Source organism: Meriones unguiculatus, chromosome X (assembly GCF_030254825.1).
Source record: "Meriones unguiculatus strain TT.TT164.6M chromosome X, Bangor_MerUng_6.1, whole genome shotgun sequence".
NCBI lineage: Eukaryota > Metazoa > Chordata > Mammalia > Rodentia > Muridae > Meriones > Meriones unguiculatus.
Genome location: NC_083369.1, coordinates 40,713,832 through 40,734,894, shown reverse-complemented (window position 1 = coordinate 40,734,894; position 21,063 = coordinate 40,713,832). Strand labels below are relative to the sequence as shown.

Here is a 21,063-nt window from a genome sequence, read left to right as displayed (position 1 = left end):
AGCAAGAGAGGATAGTAAGAAAGGAAGGTAAGAGTGACATAAAGTGGCAAGTTGGTCCTTTTATAGCTTGTGCTTGTGCAGATGAACTGAGCCTGCCACACACCCAGTGGGTGACACATGATGACATCATAGGTTACTATGCAACCAGAAACAGGCTGCCTATACGCTAACATTTATTCCCTTATATTATGGAGCTAGTTTGTTTTTGAGAAAGTGTCTAGTGTGGCACAACTTGGCCCCAAATTCACCTTGTAGCTGAAGCTGGATTTAAACTTAAGTTTCTGCTGTACCTACCACCCAAGCACTGAGATGATAAGTATGTGACACTATGTCTAGTTCTCTGTTTTTTTTTAAGTTCTTTTTCTTTTTTTCTTTTTCTTTTTCTTTTTTTGAGACAAGGTCTTATGTATCCCAGGTTACCCTCAAACTTACTGAGTGACAGTGTGACTTTGAACTTCTGATCTTCTTACTCCTCTTACCTCCATCTTCCAAATGCTAGAATTATAGGCATGCACTTTCATGAGTAGTGCGTGTATTAATGAGAGCTGAACCCAGGAATTTTGCATGCTAACTAAGCAGTCCACTGTTGCAGGATATTTGATCCCATTGTGAACCCCAAAATTGTGAATGGTAAAACCCTGTTTCTTGTTTGGTGTGGTTGAACCCTATCATACACCTTTAATCCAAGAACTTTCTGTTATTATGAACAGGTGATCATGGTGTGGTTCAACCATCCCTAACACACATTTAATCCAAGAGCTTTCTCTACACAGGATTTAATAAAGTTAACCCTGGGTCAAGAGGTAGAGCAAGAAACCAGCTGACAGGCATTAAAGAATAGGAGGGACTTTGAGTTGAGGGGTATTTAAGACAGCATAGTCGAAGCATAGAAGTAGAAGGAGCTTTAGCTCTCTAGTTCTTGAGCTGGGTTTCTTGACACCCCCTGGGCTTCTGGGTGAGCCAGCAAGCCTTTTCCTCCTATTCTGTCAGCTGAGCTAGCAAGCTTTCGCCTTGGGCGTTTGGCTTTTGGCTTTTTCCTTCAGGGATGTGAGCTGAGTAGAAAGGCTTTTTCCTTTTGGGTCGGCAACTGTGTAGAAAGGCTTTCTCTGCCTCTCTGAGCTAGTAGGTTTTCACTTCAGTATCAGGCTCCCAAGTCTTTATTGGTAAAATCAAATGATTGGGATTTTCATTCTTTTTAACAACAGTCCCCATTGCATATCACATAAGGCAAGGTTCCAATTCCATCTTTTCCAGTTCCATCTTCAGTTAATGAAAGGCCCTATTTTACTCACCGAGCTATTTTTATTGTTTGGTACCCTGTGTATGTGCACAGGTGTGTTACAGAGTTGTCTATTCTGTAACTTTGCTCAATGTATTTCCTTTCTCTGAACCAATCTCTCTTTCCCTGGCCCTTCTCCCCTCTCCTTTTCTCTTCTCGTCTCTTTTCCACCCAAAGTAGTTCCTCTGGGGATAGGAGGAGGGTTCAAGTTACCAATCATGTGAGCTCAGGGTTTTAGGACCGAGTTCTCAAGGAACCTTTATGCTAGCCCAGTAAACATTAATTTTGTTCAGAAAGCCTTTTATTAATCTCCAGGACATTTGGATGTTTAGGGATATTACTCTGATTCCTAAAGAGTGTTCCATTTGCTTTCGTTAATTTCTAGAAATTGTGTGGCATTAACAGCAGGAGATCTGGCCTAACGTAAGTAAAATCAGTTTGCTCTTGAGGGCAATTCTCACTGAACAGCATTCATCAACATAAATGATGGCACCAGCAGAACAGGCACCTAAAGGCATTTTCACAAGTCTTAACTTGGAAAGGTACATCGGCCTTGTGACCACACCAGTTTAAGAGCCTTGAATCTCATCAGTTCCCTGCATTCTTCAGGTTCCATTGGGCAGCTGGCTGATTCCTGATGTCCCGACCTATCTGGAGGTAAAAGCCACTCCTGGGTTGCCTCAGCTAGGAATCAGGTGACCTGCTGATTGCAACTCGTGGGTGGTAAAGGGCGGCAGCTGCAGTAGCTGGACGTTTTGGAATCTGCTCTAGTAGTTCACAAGTCATGCGGGTAAACGCGAAAGGGAAGCGCCAGTCTCAGAATTCTATCCTCCAGGGATGCAGGCAGCGCGTCTTGTCAGGGCCCGCAGAGGCGTGGCTAGAACGGAGCTTCCAAGCAGCGCTAAACTGCGCCTTCTCCAATCGCTGGGCAGTAGGAAGGCCAAGGCGTGGGTGGGCTTAGGGGCGGGCCGTGGCGGGGAAGTAGGCGGGGCGTGGGTACTGCTCCTCCTGGCCCTCCTGACTCCCACCCTTCTTGGCTGTGACAGGCGCAGCTCTTGGTCTCAGCCTCCTCCATCTCCTCTACCGCCTCCGAGTATCCCACGCCTCCGAGCAGGCCGCAGTTTCCCGGCTTGCGATTCCCGGGCTCAAAGCTCTGCAGCTCCAGCGTCTTGGTGTCCCTGCTCCTGCGAGATGACGCTCAAGTCCAGCGAAGGCGAAGGTGGGAGCAGCATGCGCACCGCACTCTCGGACCTGTACCTGGAGCACTTGCTACAGAAGCGCAACCGACCTGAGGTTAGTGGGACCCCTGGGGTCCTCAGCGTTCGGGTTGGGTCTCTGCTCCTGGCCTTTCCATCTGCTGCTGGATTTGTCCTATCTATGGCCTTGTTTGCAGGCGGTCTGCCCCCGACAGCCTGATCTTGGGTGTCCTGTCCCCAGGGTGGAGGCCTTAGCACTGGGTCGGGTTCATATTGGGTGTGGTAGATAGTTCCTGGGGCAGCTCTCCTAGATAAAAATCTCAAGAGGCCTGTCAAAAGAAAGGTCAAAGAAAACTTGCTCATGGATGAAAGTTGAGTAACAGAAAGACTTGAAGAAGAAAAATAAAAGACTTTAAGGAACATATCCAAGACTAAATCTGCCTGATTGTTGTTGAGCATTTGTGTTGAGTTTCACAAACATGGTTGTGAAAGCCAACTTCGTGCTCTAAAAAGCTCATTCAATGTGCCTCTACATTTCATTTCAGCAGGCCCCTTGTGCTACATTGTAAATTAGGGTAGTCTTCACATTCCAGTGTTAGTAATAGTTCTTAATCTCTAGCGTCAGAGAGGCCCCCAGAGGAGGTTATGATTACATTCTATGTAGCGTGTCCCCCCCCCAAATTCAGTAGCTTATAGTGCTGAACCACTTACTGACCCTGCTCCCTCTACTCTCTAGTCCCTTCTCCTGAGAGATTTATGGTGCTGCATGTGACACAGCGAAGCTTGGAAAGCTGGCTTTGTGACAGGCAGGTACAGGTATTAAACAGCATACATTAGACAAAATGTTCAAAGATGATAGTAGGTGAAACTAAAAGGAAAATAAATCAAAAAAGACTTGCAGGAATGGTAGGCTATTATGTGTTTTGATCACTTTTTTTTTTAGATTAAAAAAAAACAAAGAAAAAGTTAAGAATTGGTAAGAAAAAAGTATATTATGACAGTTTTAGTCTGGTTCCCCAATTCTGGAGCTCTGTTTCCTTTTCCCCACCACTGGTGTCATTTTCCCTCCCCAAGCGAGTTTTGGAAGTAACGTTATTTAATCTTGTCTTTCTATGCTCCACACCCAGAGTCCTCTTTTAGTAACACTGACAGAGCAATTCACTGTTTAGGGGAAGAACCTGTGCACCAATTAAATGTCAGAAAATTTTTATCTCTCCTGCTGGCAAGTAGGAAGACATTTTGCCTTTTTCGTTTGTTTGTTTCTTGTTTTGAGAAAAGGTCTCACACTGTAGCCCAGGCTAGCCTGTAACTCACCTCTAATGTCCTGAACTCCTGTTAATTCTCTTGCCTCAGACTCCTGAGTTTATAGGCATTATAGGCATGGGCCAAGATGTCAGACTTCAGAGCATTTTTAATGTCACAACGAGATGGATTTATTTTTTACAGCAAGGAATTATCAGACCCCCAAATGTAATGATTATTGAAGGAAACATCTGTTTCTGATGTTATAGTTCAGTGCCTTATTTAAGGTGAGCAAATAAAGAGCAAAGAGCAGAACTTATATGATAAAACTCTAATCTACTTAGGCCCATGTGGCCACAATAAAAACAGATTCCTATCTGTAAGGTGTCTAAGTCTTTCTGGTTTTGAAAAATAGTCATACAGATCCTAGAAGTGAAGGACAAGTAAGGAAGAAGACTAACAGACCATATGAGGTACTGAGAAAACTGGGGTAAAAACTAAATTTAATTTGAAAGTGATACTTTGTTTTCTAGTATACATGCTCTTAAATGACAGACAGAATGGAAATGTCTCCTTCTCAAATGAAACATGCAGACCTAAGAAGCTCTTTCTCTAGTAGGCTGATAATCAGGAGCAGACTCACTGACTATGTTTCCTATTGACTCAACCAAGACTTGCTTTCTGCTATTGTATGTGGACTGTATGGCATTGAACCCTGGCGTCTCTGCACAAGCTGTTCTGTTTTGCCTGTTTGCCCCTTACATCCTGGATTCTACAAAGTGCAGGCTTCAGCAATGCTGCCTGCTCCATAGTGCTTCACAGCCCCTACACCTCCTTCAGAGGAAACATCTGCAGCACAGTTCAAAGGGCAGAGACAATTTCTCAAAGGAAGTTGAAATTAAAAAAAAAAATAGATGAAAAAAGTTAGCAGGAGTGGGAGCAGTAGTGGGGGAAATAGAGCAGGGGCAACTACAGTTGATTTTCTCATTTAAACTAATTGGCTCGGAACAAAGTGGCAGTGAACTAGTGAGCACAGGAATGAACAAACATTTGTTCAGCCTACTGTTAGGCTCTCTGCCAACTGCTTCCACATGTAGAACTTAGAATGCCCAGTCCAAGGAAATGAGTGACTCTAAATACAGAAGAGCCTGGGAGCTGCTTAATACCACCTGCCAGCCTTGTGTAGTTCCCTGGCTAGGTGCATCTGATGTCCACAAGTACCAACTCTTCACATGGACATATCTTTCACTTTGTGAGAGGGGGAGAAAAAAACACAACAGGAAAGTTACAGAAACCACAAGAAAACCAACAACTCTCCCAAGAAAGCTAGAGATTAGAACTATTTAACTATAAATGATAACAACTGGGGAGACAGGAATGCTTAAGAATCAGGATTTTTCTGGCAGGTATTGTCTTAAAAATCATACATTAACTAGAGCTTTGTTTCTCAGGCAGTAAATACATATATCAATCCAAAGGCCACGTGTTGAAAGGTCGTTGGCTGATTTGCTTTATCTGTCCAGTGCACTCTGGATTAATGCACAGGCTTCTTCCACTGAAATAAAACAAGAAACTCAAGCAACTCCATTCCACCTTCAACACTGGACTGTATTTCTAAAAACCTGGCTCTTAGTTCCTATATAGCTATTAGACCAGTGTTGAAACTGTAAATAGAACATCACTCATTAAATTTAACCATTCTCAGCTGGGCATGGTGGTACAAAAACAAAAACAACAACATTCTTTGTTTTACTATTTCTTTATTTATCTTTTTTTTTTTAACACATGGTCTCACTATGTAGCATTGGCTGGCCTAGAACTCACTGTGTAAACCAGGATAGCTTCAAATTCAGAGATCTGCCTGCCTCTGTCTCCAGAGTACTGGGATTAGAAGGGTGCCCTTAATTATACCATGCCTGACAGTTTTTGATGTTTGCTCTGTCTTGTTTATTCAAGAGAGTCTCACTGTATGGCCTAGGCCGGCCTCAAACTCCTGGCAGTGCTCTTTGTCTCAGCCTCTTGAGAACTGACATTACAAGGCTGTACTGACTAAAATTAAATTTAGTCAGGCCTAGCTGACCAAAATTAAATTCTTATCTCTACCTTGTCATCAATATTTGAAGGCAAAAAGGCTTAGAAACCATTTTCAGTAAAATAATTTATAATCCTTAGACTCCAGGAGTTAAACAAGAGCACATAATTCAGAATTCAAGAAGGCAACATGATGCCAGGCCTTGTTTTGTATTCCAGATTGCTCTCAGAATTATTCTCCAACCCCTGCCTCCCATGTACTAGGATTACAGTTATGTGCTACAGAGTTTACAAAAAAGGCTTTATTGAAACCACTTATGTATGAGAAAAATAACACCAACAAGGTACAAGGTTATTGGCAGCTGACACCAGCCTAGGCAGAAGTGCAGAAAGTGGTAGCTGGGTCATCTTGACTGAGTTTCCTGATTGTTTTAAATTAAACAAATCAAAGATATGTAGTCACGATATAGAAATTTATAGCTTAACATTGCCATACTTTTTATCTCAGCCCTTGGGGGGGTGTGGGGGAGGGGGTGACAACAGGTGAATTTGAGGTCAGCCTGGTCTACAGAGCTAGTTCCAGAACAGCCAAGGATACACAGAGAAACTCTGTCTTGAAACCTCCCCCCAAAAAAGAAGAAAAATGTGTGTGTGTGTGTATGTGTGTGTAGCTATTTGCTGCCTAAGCAGTGCAGAAGCTACCTTTGACACTCACCTTTTCAAGCAGACAAGATTAGGTGCTTTCCTCATTTCTTTAAACTTCTCAGCCTCTATCACATATATATCTTAATTTGTCACAGTGCTTGCACTTACAATGTGTTCTTTATAACTTTCAAGATTTGTCTGTGGGTGGATTCTAAAATGTGAAAGTCAGTAAGTGGTTTTTACATTGTTGTAATTGATTGCTGAACTAATGTTCTACTTTTCCCAGATCCTCTGATATTGTTTGAGATGGCAAGATAGCCAACAAAATTCTTAAATTTTCTAATCTTTTTTTTTTTTCTGATTGTTGTGGGGCTGTGCTCTGCAGCTCTGGCCAATGAGACAAGAAAAGCTGTTCTCCAGGGAAGTTGTGGGCTGTGTCCAACTGACCTGGCCCCTCTGCCCTTCTTGCCTTGAGAATAGAGTCATAGATCGATAGAGTCATGGCTTTTGCATATGTATTTCCAACCCATGATTCCCTTCTTTCTGGGATTTCTGTCCTCAAGTTGATGGTCTGTGAAACCGTATGGCCCTCTTCAGCTACAGGGTTGAGTGATCAGTAACTATTCTTTTGCCTACTTTCTGTCTTCTAGAGAGTCATTGAATAAAATCTCTTTTCCCTGGTGATTTCTTAAATGTTTTCTTTGTGGATGATATGGAAAGTACATGTTTTCTTTTCTATCCTCATTTTGCTATAAAAAGCTGGGTGTAGTGGTCTGTGCCTATAATCTTGGGGTTTGTGGGTCTGAGTCAAATGGATTTTGATTCCAGCCTCCCTTGGGATACAGAATGCGCCCCTATCTCAAAAAATCCAAACAAATAGACTAAGGAGTGAGGGAGGAGGAGGAGATCCACACAAGTACTCAGGCTGCCAAGTTGATTGAAAATCCTACTCATGTCAGAAAATTTCATCTTGCCAGTTATAGGAAGGAATGTGGTTTTGAGAGCTCGGTGTGAACAGTAGACTTCCATTTTTCTGAATAGAAATTAACCATTGTGGCATAAAAATGAAGGAATACATAAGGTTTTGAATGTGGAGCATTTTCTTTAGTGGCTTTTTTCAGGCTTGTTAGTATGTCAGTATTCCCAACAGAGAGCTATATCCAACACCATGGTAACATAGCCCATGTTTACCGCAAGTGTCTAAGTATTATGTTAAGCTTGCAACCCAGTAAAGTCATTCTGTTACTATCCTCATTTTTACAGTTGAAGAAACAGAAGTGCAAAAAGGTCAAGAATCCAAAGTTACTCAGCCATTAGTAAAAATAGCCAGGAATCCAACCCGGGGAGTATGTTTTTCTGTTAAAGGTGTGTTCCAGATTTTCAAGTTCTACTTAGTATTTTTTGCTAAATTACTTTCTTAAGCTATTTCAAACACATAATGCATAATTTGTAAGATATGGTGAATAAAGTCAGCCTATGCAGGCAATTTCCTTCTCACTCTACCTTCTATCCAACCAAATTTTCCCTTCTTAGAAATAATCACTGTTCCTTCCAGTGATCATTTGTATGTTTCTAAGTAAAAACAAGTATATTCTTTTTTTTTTTCACTGTTTATGGTGAAACTAGAATAATTGCCTTCAAATAGTTTTATTTTCCCACCTAAAAAGATGGTTTCAAAATTACCTCAGAGTCTCATTGTCATGGCTACATGGTGTCTTCCCATGCAATGTCTATAGTGTCATTGAATTGTTTGTTGTAGAGTACCTAGGAATTGTGTGAAGTTCTGTGTTGCCAGGTCTTCTAAGTTAATTTTCAAATTACAACCTATTTTCAACAATTTTGTTACAACATAAATGCCATATGACAATGTCATGTGAGTTTGGGGAGATTTTAGCTGCTAAACAAGGCAGTTTCTCTTTCTCAACACTTCCCTCATCTGAGGTTACTCAGCAAATGACAATGAGTCAGTCCTCATTGTCCTTTCGGTTAGAAAGAAAGCAGTAAATGAAGATGTCTTAGTTTGTGGAAATCACACCTATGAGACATCTTAAGGCCAGACCTCCTTGTCTGTCATCTTTCCACCCTTTTCCTTTTGTGCCCATCATCGCTGAACTCATCCTGGGGGTCCATACATTCATACTAAAGGCTTCTTTCCCCCAGAAAAATTAATGGCAAGTAATACTTTTCATAGCTCTGCTTATTGAAAAGACCTTTCACATCTCCTTAAGTGTCCTTGAGTGCTGTGTGTGTGGTTAGTACATAGCTGCTCTTCATCTTCAGTTTGTTCCCAAATACCAACCTCACATTACTTCTTTCTCATGTACCTTGTTGTGTTGGTTTTGATTTATTATTTTATGCACAAATATTTGTGGGACAAGAAAGGCAATATGTCTTCATATTATTCCAAAATAATCCAAACTTTAATTTTTATGACATTAAAAAACAATGCTATGCCAGACTGTGGTGGCACACACCTTTAATCCCAGCACTTGGAAGGCAGAGGCAGGCATATCTCTGAGTTCCAGGCCAGCCTGGTCTACAAAGTGAGTTCCAAGACAGCCAGGGTTATACAGAGAAACTCTGTCTTGAAAAACCAAAGCAAACAAACAATAACAACAACAACAAAAAACCCAATGCCACAAGACCTATACAAGATTGAGCTCATCAGCATTCCTTCATGGATATATTAGACCCTCCTCTGGGTTTCTTGACAATTAACTGTTGCTGAAGGGGTGATGTAGTTATTGGTAAGTTGCCTTTGCTCCAACAAATGACCTTTTATCTGTATAAGTAAACTTAAATGAAACTCAGTGGAGAGACACCCCAATAATGATTTCCCCAGTTTATGTGTCTACCTACAGATACAAAAGTTTCAGTTACAGACTCAATGGCTTGCCTTTTTACTGTGTGTGTGTGAGTGTGTGTGTGTGTGTGTGTGTGTGTATGCATGCATACAAATACGTGCAACAGTAATGAGCACAGAGGACATGTGACCTATCACTTTTTATCTTACTTTCTTGATACAGGGTCTCTCACTGAACCTAGAGCTGCACTGGTGGCCAATCAGACCTGCTGGTCCTCTTATCTTTACTCCAGACAGTGCTGGAATTACAGATGGCCTTGCTGTTTTTATATGGGTGTTGGGGATTTGAACTGAAGTATTGTGCTGGGACAGCAAACACTCTTACCTACTGAGCCATCTCCCACTCTTTTAAAAAACATTTATTTCTAGTGTATGAGTATGGGTATTTTCACCTCTGCGTAACTCTGTGCACCACCTGTTTTTTTATTTTGTTTGTTTTGTTATTGGTTTTTTTTTTTTTTTTTTTTTTGAGACAGGGTTTTTCTATGTGGCCTTGGCTGTACTGGACTCGCTTTATAGACCAGGCCGGCCTCAAATTTGAATTGCTCTGCCGGCCTCTACCTCCCTGAGTGCTGGAATTACAGGTGTGCACCATCATGCCCAGCTTCTTTTTACTCTCAGTGCTATTCTTGATCAGTTTTATTTGGAAAAATTCAAAATTACTAAAGATATTTTTTAAAAGTTATTTTTTTTATCCTTCTGGATTTTATAATTGACTATCGCTTTGTTTGCCTTAACACATGTGTTCCTAAAGCCGTCCTTCTATCCACTCTTTTTTTATTTGAAAACAAGGTGAAAATGTCAGAGTATTTCAACCTGAAGGGCTTCAGTGTATATATCACTGCCTAGAGTTTGTTTATGTTTTTTTTTAAGTTAAGATTTACATACAGTAAAATACAAAAATCTTGAATTTGCTATTTTACACTATATCACAGTATAGAATATTACTAGTATTCCAATTATCTCATGCCAGTCCTTTCCTCTCAAGACAACTACTCTTTTAATTTTTATTTATTCCCATTTTGTTTGTTCTGAAATCTCACACAAAGTTTATCATATGGTACATATTATTTTTTAATAGGACTTCCTTTATTTAACATGTTTCTGAATTCATTCCTATTATTTTGTAGTTTGAGCTCTTGAATGCATGGACAACTGCCTTGTACATTCTCCTGTGTTTCAACACCTGTGTTGTTTCCTTTTGGGTGGACTGTTGGGAACGTAAAGCTGCTGAGTACATCTGCATTCAAGTTTCTGTGTGGACAAATGTTTTCTTTCATCTTGGATGAACCCCTAAGAGTAGGATTGCTGGACCATAGAGTAAGTGGGTGTTTTCTTTTATTTTAGATTTTCTAGTAATGATATACAGGCATTCTGTTGTTTGGGGGTTCTATTTAATGTTTGAGACAGGGTCTCCTGGATAGACTTGGCCGGACGGGACCTCTCTGTATAGCTGAGCTTGGTCTTGAACTTGGCAGCAATCCTTCTGTCTCTGCCCCTTGAGTGCTGGTATTAGGTATGTATTACCATTCCTGTCCTCCGTGGCTCTAATTTAATCTATACTTCCTTGGTTACTGTGATGTGGACCACTTATTCATGTGTTTGTGTGTAGTCATATACCTTTTCCAATGAAGAATCTTCAAATCTTTTGTCTTTCCATTGAACTTGAATCATCTTGTTATTGAGTTGTAACTATTTTTATATATTCTGGATACAAGGCCTTTGTTATATTGCAGACTTTTACTCTCAGGACTTAACATGTCTTTGTGGTTTCTTGTTTGTTAAGATGAATTGTCACTGTTTTGCCCAGCCTGACCTCAAATTCCTGATTGAGCTCAAAACAGTCTTCTTCCTCAACCCCCTAAGTAGAGGGAATATTATGCTTAGATTTTGCATATCTGCTTTTGTTTTTGTTTTGAGACGGGGTCTTATTTTGTAGCCTAGGCTGAACTTGAATTTACTATTAGTACGAGCTAGAGCCAAACTCCTGCCCCTCCCTCACCAAAAGCCTGGATTACAAGCATTTACCACTAAGCTCTGCTTGCTTAAATTTATGGTTCTCTTTGGAGGAAAGACTTTTTTTTTTTTAATTCAAGTTTTTGCTCTGTAGCCAAGGCTGGCCTTGAGCTCATGAATGTCTAGCCTCTGCTTCCTTATTGCTTTTTGATAAAAAATGGTATTAGGTTTGATAAAAATCAGTCCTTTTTTTATGGTTATTGTTCTCAGTGTCTTGTCTGCTAATACTTTACATAACTCAGTGGAGTCTTTTGGTGAACATATTTTTTAATTTTTAAAGCATTTATCTTCTCAGATTTTATTATATAGCTAGACATTTTTATATTATGAATTATAAAATATTTTAAGGTTTAAAGGTATGTTTTTTTTTTTCTCAAAACTTATCTGCTTTGCCTTTCATATTTGTATCTCAAAATCATCTGGAACTGAGTTTTGTATGTAAACGGAGGTATGAGTCAAGTTAAAATCTGTTTATTTTCTGTATCTTTTCTTTCTTATTAATTAATTTGTCTATTCAATTTCCATCTTGGTCATAGGCCTCTCCCACTTCTCCACCTAATTCCACCCTTCCTCCCATATCCCAAGGCCTTCTACCCACCCACCCCAGCTCATCTGTTCACATGAGTTTGTCTTCTTCCCTGTGGGCTGGTAGGGAAGTCCCATCAGGGAGAAGTGATGGAAAAGCAGACAGCATAGTCTGTGTCAGAGATATCTCCCACTCCCCTTACTAGTGACCCCACATGAAGACTGAACTGCCCATTAGTTATATGTATGTAGAAGACCTAGGTCCTCTCTATGGGTGGTCTGTGGTTGGTGCTTCAGTCTCAGCAAGCACCTGTGGGCCCTGGTTAGTTGGCTCCGTTGGTCTTCTTGTGGAGCTCTTGTCACCTCTAAGTCCTTCTGTCTTTCCCCACTCCTTTCCACTAGACTCCCTATGCTTCACCCAATGTTGGCTATGAGTCTCAGTATCCGATTCAAACTGTTGCTCGGTGGAGCCCAACAACTTTGGTAGAGTCCTATCTGCAAGCTTAGCAGAATATTTTTAATAGTGATAGGGGTTGGCTTTCTTCCATGGGTTAGGTCTTAAGGTTGGGTCATAGGATTGGCCCTTGCATTGTTTGGACCTTCCCTCAATCTCTGCTATGTCTGCTCTATCTCTGCAAGTTTTGTAGGCAGGGCAAGTTTTGGATTGAGGTCTTTGTACATGGGTTGGTGTTCTCCTCTGTCCACTAGGAATCTTGTCTAGATAAAAAGTGTTCTCTTCAGTATCCATGGTCCCTGCTACTAGGAGTCTTAGCTAGAGTCCCCCTCAATATTTTCAGGGCTCTATTCTGAGTTAGGTCTGCTCTATATCTTTTCTTGATTGACCTCACTCTGTTTATCATCCTAAGAAAGAGAGCAATTAGGTCTTGAACTGCCCATAATGCCCGATGCTGTTGTGAATAGAGGTGACTCTTGATAGCCATGCTTACTTTCCCCTCTGAACTTGTCCTCTTTTTCTTCTTCCCACCTTAATTAATTTAGACCCACTTGGGATCTTTGCTGTATTGGGTATGCATTTGTATATACCATATTGGAAGCCCTTAGGGCCTGAAGTACTTTAGGATTCAGAATTTAAATTTTATTTATTTTTATGTGTATGGTTGTTTTGCCTTCATGAATGTCTGATTACAACATGCATGCCTGTGTCAGCAGAGGAAAGAAGAGGACATCATATCTCCTGGAACTGAAGTTACAGAGAGTTGTAAGCTTCCATGTATGTGCTGGCAATTGAACCCAAGTTCTCACAAAGAGTAGCTAGTGCTCTTAACCACTGAGACATTTCTCTAGTCCCTTAGAATATTTTTAATAAAAATCATTCCTTTATTTGCAATGACCTAACAAAATGTGTGTGTTAAATTGAATGAGTAACATTTACAAACAGCTTCACATGGATTTAAATGAGAGTAGATGTCAATCTTATAAAAGAACTGGGTTTTCACAGCCTTTTTGGATTCTAATTATAGATTATTGATTGACCATGGGCCTTTGCTGCTTATTTTATCCACTAATCTGTTTTTATTTTACAGACTGCATTGAATCAGTTGAATGTTGCCACTGAGGACATGTATACTAATGGGTCCACCGCTCCAGGTAGTCCTGCCCATGCTAAAGGTCAGGAGGCAAGGAAAGTTCGTCTCATACAGTTTGAGAAGATCACAGAGGAGCCCATGGTAATCCCTTTTTCTATTATCATTTACACTGTACTGGTGGAGTCATTGGGCCACTCATGGAATTGTACAATCTGCCAGTTTCACTGCTGTTTTTTTGTCCCTATCTCAAGCTCCTTTCAAAGCAAGCTTCCTGCTTTTTCTACCTGAGAACCACCCATGATATAGATGGAAATGGTTTTTCCTGCAAAATTTCCTTAAGATATCCTCAGCAAGGGCTTAAAACAAATTTTACTTTTTCATTGCCTTTATTTCATCCAGGGAATCACTTTGAAGCTGAATGAAAAACAGTCATGTACTGTGGCCAGAATTCTCCATGGTGGCATGATTCATAGACAAGGTACTCTGGCAGGGAGGAGGGGTCCTAAGTCTAATTTTATCCTGGGATTAATTATTTACTCTCTGTTCAGTGGTGTGGGACATGAAGCTTATAGTCCTCAAAACTGATAGCATTTTTGTGAGAGTTCCAAGAGATTCTTTGGCTTAATTAATACTTGACTCTTTAAAGCAGGAGTGGTGGTACACAGCCTAGGAGGCAGAGGCTGGTGGATCTCTGTGAGTCTGATGCCAGCCTAGTCTGCAAAACAAGTTCCAGGATATCCATGGCTACACAGAGAAACTCTGACTTGAAAAACTAAACCAAACAATCAAACAAATAAACAAAACCCTCACCTGACTCTTTAGAAAAGTGTATGATGGCTGGAGAGATGGCTCAGAGATTAAGAGCACTGCTTGCTCTTCCAGAGATCCTGAGTTCAATTCCCAGCAACCACAGGGTGGCTAACGACCATGTATAATGAGATCCAGTGCCCTCTTCTGGCATTCAGGTGTACATGCAGACAGAATGTTGTATACATAATAAAATAAGTAAATCTAAAAAAAAAAAAAAAAAAAACTTAAAAAAAGAAAAAGAAAATTGTATGGTAAGATAGTAGTATGAATTATTCAGTACCACCATCACTTTTTTTTTTTCTGCTTAGACCAGGATGACCTGGAACTCACTTTTGTGGACCAGGCTGGCCTCAAACTCTTTGAGATCTGCCTGCCTCTGTGTGCCACCACAACCAACTCCTCTGCGCCTTTTTATATATACTTTCCTATTTAGTTAGAGAGTGAGTCATTAGTGCAGGTACCCACTACACATGACTGCTATGTAACAGTAAAGAAAGCTGCATCTCTACCCTCCTGGAGGTAACAGCTTAAATGACAAAACCAAATTTAAGTAATTACAATTAACTATTGTATTTCCCTAATGCTATAGTGCTAACAATTTTCAGATGCATTATTTACTAAAATATATGCTAGGGAGCAATGAGAGAACAGAATAATAAATTAAAATGTAACATTTTGAGCAGCTGGTGATAGCCTATAAGGTAATAGAACCTAAAAACTCTTCCTAATATTGGGGTTATGGTTATTCCAATGAGTCTCCTCCCGTATTACCTCTTACTCTTTTATGTTTAACTGTTTTTTTTAAATCCAAGATAATATGACATGAATTTGGTAACCATCCTTCACGTAGAATCTGTTTTTGTTTTTTTGAAAGAAACTTTCTCTGTGTAGCATTGGTGGTCCTGGACTCACTTTGTAGACCAGGCTGGCCTTGAACTCACAGAGCCTCTATCTACCAGAGTGTTGGTCTTACAGGTGTGTGCCACCACACCTGACTCTTCACATAGAATTTTGACATTGAGCTGGCTGTGGTGGTGTATACTTTTAATCCCAGTGCTCAGGGACAAGTCCAGTGCATCATGTCTCTCCTTAGAACTTTGTGGCTGGGTGCCATAGTACACGCCTGTAAATCCCAGCACTCAGGGAGGCAGAAGCAGGAGGATCTCTCAGTTTGAGGCCAGCCTAGTCTACAAATAGGGTCCAGGACAGCCAAGGCTACACAGAGAAACCCTGTCTCGACAAACCAAATTATGATGATGATGAAGAAGAAGAACAACAACAACAAGAGAAAAGAAAGGAAGAAGAATTTTAACATTGACTAACCGTAAGAGCACATTGGAAGTTTAGTTTAACAATAACTAAGATATATTGGACTCACTGAATAATGGGGAGTACTGAGGTCTTTCCGTGGGTTTGGTATTATATTTAGTATGTACATGTGTCCAAGTCTCCTGGAGTTGGCAGCTATTCTAATTTCAGGAATTCAAGGATGAGCTCTTGGATGACTGATATCAAGAAGTATTGAACTGCCTAGATGGATTCAGAACCATGTTTGTTTTTATCTCTCCTGGTTGACTATTTCTAATGTCAAGTTTTATTTATGTTATAAAATGTCCTAAGTTGTAATTTTACTTGTGTGGTATTCTTGAGCTATACTAACAGCTCTTGTTTGAATTTTTATTCTTGTGTGCATTACGTTTTTTTGTTTGTTTAATGGCAGGCTCCCTTCATGTGGGGGATGAGATCCTAGAAATCAATGGTACAAATGTGACTAATCACTCAGTAGACCAGCTGCAGAAGGCAATGGTGGGTATTTTTTGCACTAGATAAATATTGTCTTCTGTGTTCTTGAAGAGGTTTATGGACACTGGTATCACTGTATCTCATTTCTCTGCAAAAAAAAAAAAAATACATGGTTACCTTATTGAGAGGGCAGTTATCACTTCTGATCATCTGATACTCTGTCCAAGAAATTATATTTCTCTGCTTTCATTTAGTAAAACTGCAAAGCAGGGCCAATAACTGAGAGCATCAATCTCATAAAATAACAAGAATATTGCCCTGGGTATCTGGAGATTGTGCTGTATATTGGTATTTCTGAATCCATGCTTTACTTTATTCTTGCACGCTGTATGGCTTTGAGCATATGGATTAGCTTCGCTTAGTCTGTTATGTGCAGCATTGTGCTTAGTGTTGTGCTGGCTCTCCTGTTTATCCTTCCTGATTCTCTGCCATCTTTCTTGACGTTGTCTTATGCCTCAGCAGGCTGCTGTCTATATCAGTTGGGCTTCAGTGGCTTTAGCAAGCAGTTTTTCCCTACCCTTACTTGTCAAACCTGCTCCTGTACTTACCATTTTCACACAGGGGTAGGCATCCTGAAATGATCCAATAATGGAGAGAGTTCTTCCTGAGGAGATGTATACCCATGTGACTATCCTTCATGAAACTCTTCAAACTCCTTTTTTTAATATGCCAGGAGTGATGTCAAAAATTGGCCCTTAAAATAGGCCTCTGACATTGGGCTGCTTGTTAATGAGCATATGCTGAGAAGACAGTTTACTAGGAAAGAGCTACTAATTCTAGGGAAATCTAAATTTAATTTTAAAACATAAACAAATAGGAAACTGGGCAAAGGAAACAAAAAGCTCCTGACCAACCTCTTAAAAATATGCTCAGTTACTACTATGTAATTCATCATAGTCAGGCAATGGCGTCAGTGGTCCAATGGCCTAAAAATACATGGCATATACACACTATGGAATACTGTTCTCTCCTATACAAGAAGGAAATCCCATTATTTGTTACAACATGGGTGCACCAGGAAGACATTATATAAATAAGCCAGACACAGAGAGACAGTCATCACATGAACTCTTACATATGTAGAATTCAGAAAGGCAAACCTGTAGAAGTAAAGAGTGGGATGGTGCTGATCAGGGGGTGGAGATAGGCGGGGATCATGGAGAGCTACATAGCGATGAATCAGATTCTTGAAAAACACTGAGATTGTATCTCAAGTAGTCTCACCACAAAAACAAGTAGTGATGGAACACATATGTTAATTATCTTTTTAGTCATTATACAATATATACATAATTTGAAAACATTTGTATGTGACAGTTATGTGTATTTTTATTCTTCAAATTGCAAAGAAAAGAGAGGGGACAATCAGCTGTAGTTATGGTAACAAAATTACAAAATAAATCATTGAACTGAGTGCAGTAGCTGTAATAAAAGCTCTTAGGAGGCCAAGGCAAATTATCACTTGAGTTCCAGGCCATCCAGGGCTACATACTAAGTTACGGGATTTATTTCAAAGTGATACCTGGCTCAAAAATAACAAATAAAACCAAAATGAATTAATTTTTTTTAAAATAACAATTTAAACCTGTATCTACTTCCAGTTGTGGAAACAAACAAACAAAAAACCATGACTATAAATATTTGTAATGTTCCTACTGGGGTGGAGAAAGGTATGGGTATATTTGTGTTCATTTTAGAAACTTCTAGGGACCTTTTGGGGACCAAGAGCAGAAGAGGAGAAAGTCATGAGCATTTGCTTTATTTTTGTGTCTTCAGTTATGCTGGTGTGGGAAACACATGGCACTCTCATGGTTCAGGAGGTAATATCTGACCAAATCCTAAACTTCAAAGATGGTTCTATAATGACAACCTTGATTTCCTAAAACCCTACATCACCCAAGTTATGTTTCTTTACAGTCTCATTTTTATTTCTTTACCAGAAGGAAACCAAAGGGATGATCTCATTAAAAGTAATTCCTAATCAGCAGAGTCGTCTTCCTGCCCTCCAGGTATGTAGTAGCATTTTGTTGTTGTTGTGCTGTTTTGTGTTCTTTGAAATGACATGATTCTGTGATACAAGAGCCCATCATCTTTATTTCCGTCTCTTCTTTTTTTCTTGTGTCTGTGTGTGCTTGTGTGCTTGTTCATGTGTGGAGAGGACGGAGGACAAAACTGAGTGTCATCCACCTTTGTGTGTTTGTTGGGGGTATGCTTATGAGTGTGGATGTGTGTGTGTGAATGTGCCCATATGTATGTGGGTACCAGAGATTGATACTAAATGTCTTTTCTTGACTTCGCTTCACCTTTTTTTTTTCCTTTTCTTTCCTTTTTTTTATTATTTATACAACATTCTGCCTGCACACCAGATCTTACTATAGATGGTCATGAGCTACCATGTAGTTGCTGGGAATTGAACTCAGGACATTTGGAAGAACAGTGAGTGTTCTTAACTGCTGAGCCATCTCTCCAGCCCTCTTTTCTTTATTATTATATATATATATATATTTTTTTTTTTGAGGCAGACTCAGGGAACCTGAAATTCACTGATTTGGCTAGAATGGTTGGCCAGTGAGCTTCAAGGATTCACCTGTCTCATCTCCCTGGCCCTCTTCTCCCAGTATGGAAATTACAGGAACACATTGTACCTAGCTTTTTGAGTCAATTCTGGGCATCTGAACTCAGGTCCTTATGGTTGTGTGGTAGGCACTTTATCAACTCATCAGTCCTCATCTTTTTTTTCTTTTTTTGAGACAAAGTTCTACCCCATCCATCCTAGCCTGCCTCTCAGCAATTAGGTTAAGTTAGTTAGCTAGTGAGCCTCAGGGATCATTCTGTCTCTGCCTTTCCAGCTCTGGGTTTATGAGCATGTGCCACTGGGCTCAGCTTTTTAATGTGAATTCTGAAGATCAAACTCAGTTCCCTCATCCTTGTAAGGCAAGCACTTTACTAACTCAACTGAGCAGTCTCCTCAGCTCTTTATTCTTTTTTCTTTGAGGAAGAAGACAGTGATGGAAATGATAGAAACAGGTTATCAGTAGCAAAGGAATAGATGGGACAGGACCTTGACAAATAAATGTTCAAAACAGTTTTTAAAACACCAAACCCTTGCTGGAGAGACAGCTTTGTGGTTAAGAAAACTTGCTTCTCTTTCAGAGGACCTGAGTTTGATTCACTGTACCTACATCATAGTGCCCTATAATGCTAGCTCTAGGGGATCTGATACCTTTTTCTGGCCCCCACAGGCAACTGAACACACATACACATAAGTAAAAACAGAAATAAAAATAAATATTAAAATATGAAACCTAAAATTTCTATCATAAGTTACCTGTAGTATGATAGTATAGTTTTATACTTTTAAATTGAGGTTTTGCTGCTTGTATACATACACATAACAAAGTGAATAGATCACAAGTATAAAACTGGTTGAATATTCATAAACTGAGCACATCCCTGTAAACAGCACCCAATTTAAAAGGCAGGATAGGTCCAGCATCTATGACTCTTTATCTCATTTCTTCCAGGCTCACCACAATCCTGACTTTTAACACAAGGGAAGTTTTGCCCCATTTTAAAATTTAAATAAATTGAACTATATAATAGGAATTCTTTTGCATGTCATTGCATTCATTCAGTACTGTGTTTAAATGCAGGTTACTTGTAGTAATAGATGATTCAGTTTCTCTGATTCATTAGATAAATGTGCTGCAATTACTCATCTATTCTGATATTGACGGACTTCTGGGCATTTCCAGCTATTTTTGTCTGAAGGAAGTGCCATGAACTTTCTTGAGTGTATGTTTTATACCTTTACTTTGGTGGGTAGACTTGATGGGTTTTAAGATACAGGTGATTTTAGAAGATATTGCTCAGCAGTCCTTGAAAGTAGTTGCTCAAAAGTGCTTGTATGACACTTTTACTTATTCTATGTTTTCACCAAAACTTACCATTGCCTAGTTTTGTTTGTTTGGCCATAATCTTGGTGGCATTACATTGTGATTCTCATTTGTATTTCTCTGATAATTTGGTAGTATTCTTTTTACCATTTACATTTTTTCCACTTGAATGTACTTTTTGGTAGAGCTTGATTTTTTTTTCTTACCACATTCTAGCAGTAACTCACAGTTTCTGAAGCAAAGAGTATTTTGTCATATGTATCTCAAATATGCTCCTTTTATATTTTTCATGGTACTACTATTTAATAAAGAAGATTCTGAATGAATTCCAAATTACATTTTTTGCTCATATAATTAGCACTTTGGATATTGTTAATTTTTTTTGGTTTGCTTATTACAGGGTCAAAAGGAAACTCTCCTATATTTTCTTCTAAACACATGCAGAATTTAATTGATTTTTATGTAGAATATTGTAAAATAAGAGGTCAAGTATTCAGTTTTTCCATAAGATATCAGTGGACTCAAAACTATTTATTAAAATAAAATCCTGTTCATATTATATGCACCATCTCTTTTATCAGAAGTCATATATGTAGGTATATTCTGTGTAGTTGGTCTATTTATTTACCCTTGAATTAAATCCGTATCACCTTGGGCAGCAGAGACATCTTCACAATATTCCAATAAAAACAGTAACAGCAGGATTCTTCTCTATTTCTCAGTATTGAAGAGAACTCTGTTAGTATTTCAGTGTAAAGTATTTTGGTTGTAGGGTCTTTTTAAATGTGCTTGATTATTTTAATTATGTGTCTCTGTGTGAGGATATGCAGATGAGTGCAGGTGCTCACAAAGTCCAGCTCCCTTGGAACTGGTGTGAGACAACTGATATGGGTACTGGAAATCACACTCAGTGCAAGGAGCTCCCTTCTGTCCCAAGTTCATTAAAATTTTAATATTGATTTGGGTGTTAAATTTTATCTTTGTGTATACCTAGTGACAAGATTGTGTGCTTTTTCTCCACTTTTTTTTAAATGTTATGTCACAAACTTTGGTTTGCTGAACTAGATCCTGCTTGATTGTGACTTTTTTCTAACTATTTATGTATGTATTTATTTATTTATTTATTATACAACGTTCTGTCTGCATGTAAGCCTACATGCCAGAAGAGGGCATCAGGTCTCACTATAGATAGTTGCTGGGACTTGAACTC

The 21,063-nt window shown here is 39.5% G+C and overlaps 1 protein-coding gene across 2 annotated transcripts in view; it reads left to right on the top strand.

Moving 5' to 3' along the window:
- Positions 1–2,257: 2,257 nt before the first annotated feature.
- Positions 2,258–21,063, top strand: part of Mpp1 (MAGUK p55 scaffold protein 1) — a 31,094-nt gene continuing 12,288 nt past the window's right edge. Inside the window, exons 1-6 of one of the 2 annotated variants that reach the window (XM_060375277.1) lie at positions 2,258–2,572; positions 10,484–10,576; positions 13,342–13,485; positions 13,744–13,822; positions 15,875–15,960; positions 17,898–17,966. In XM_060375277.1, coding sequence (XP_060231260.1) covers positions 2,471–2,572; positions 10,484–10,576; positions 13,342–13,485; positions 13,744–13,822; positions 15,875–15,960; positions 17,898–17,966 — 573 coding nt within the window. In that variant the 5' untranslated portion in view covers positions 2,258–2,470. The remainder of the gene's footprint in view (positions 2,573–10,483; positions 10,577–13,341; positions 13,486–13,743; positions 13,823–15,874; positions 15,961–17,897; positions 17,967–21,063) is intronic. The other variant, XM_021626932.2, reaches the window with a different exon arrangement.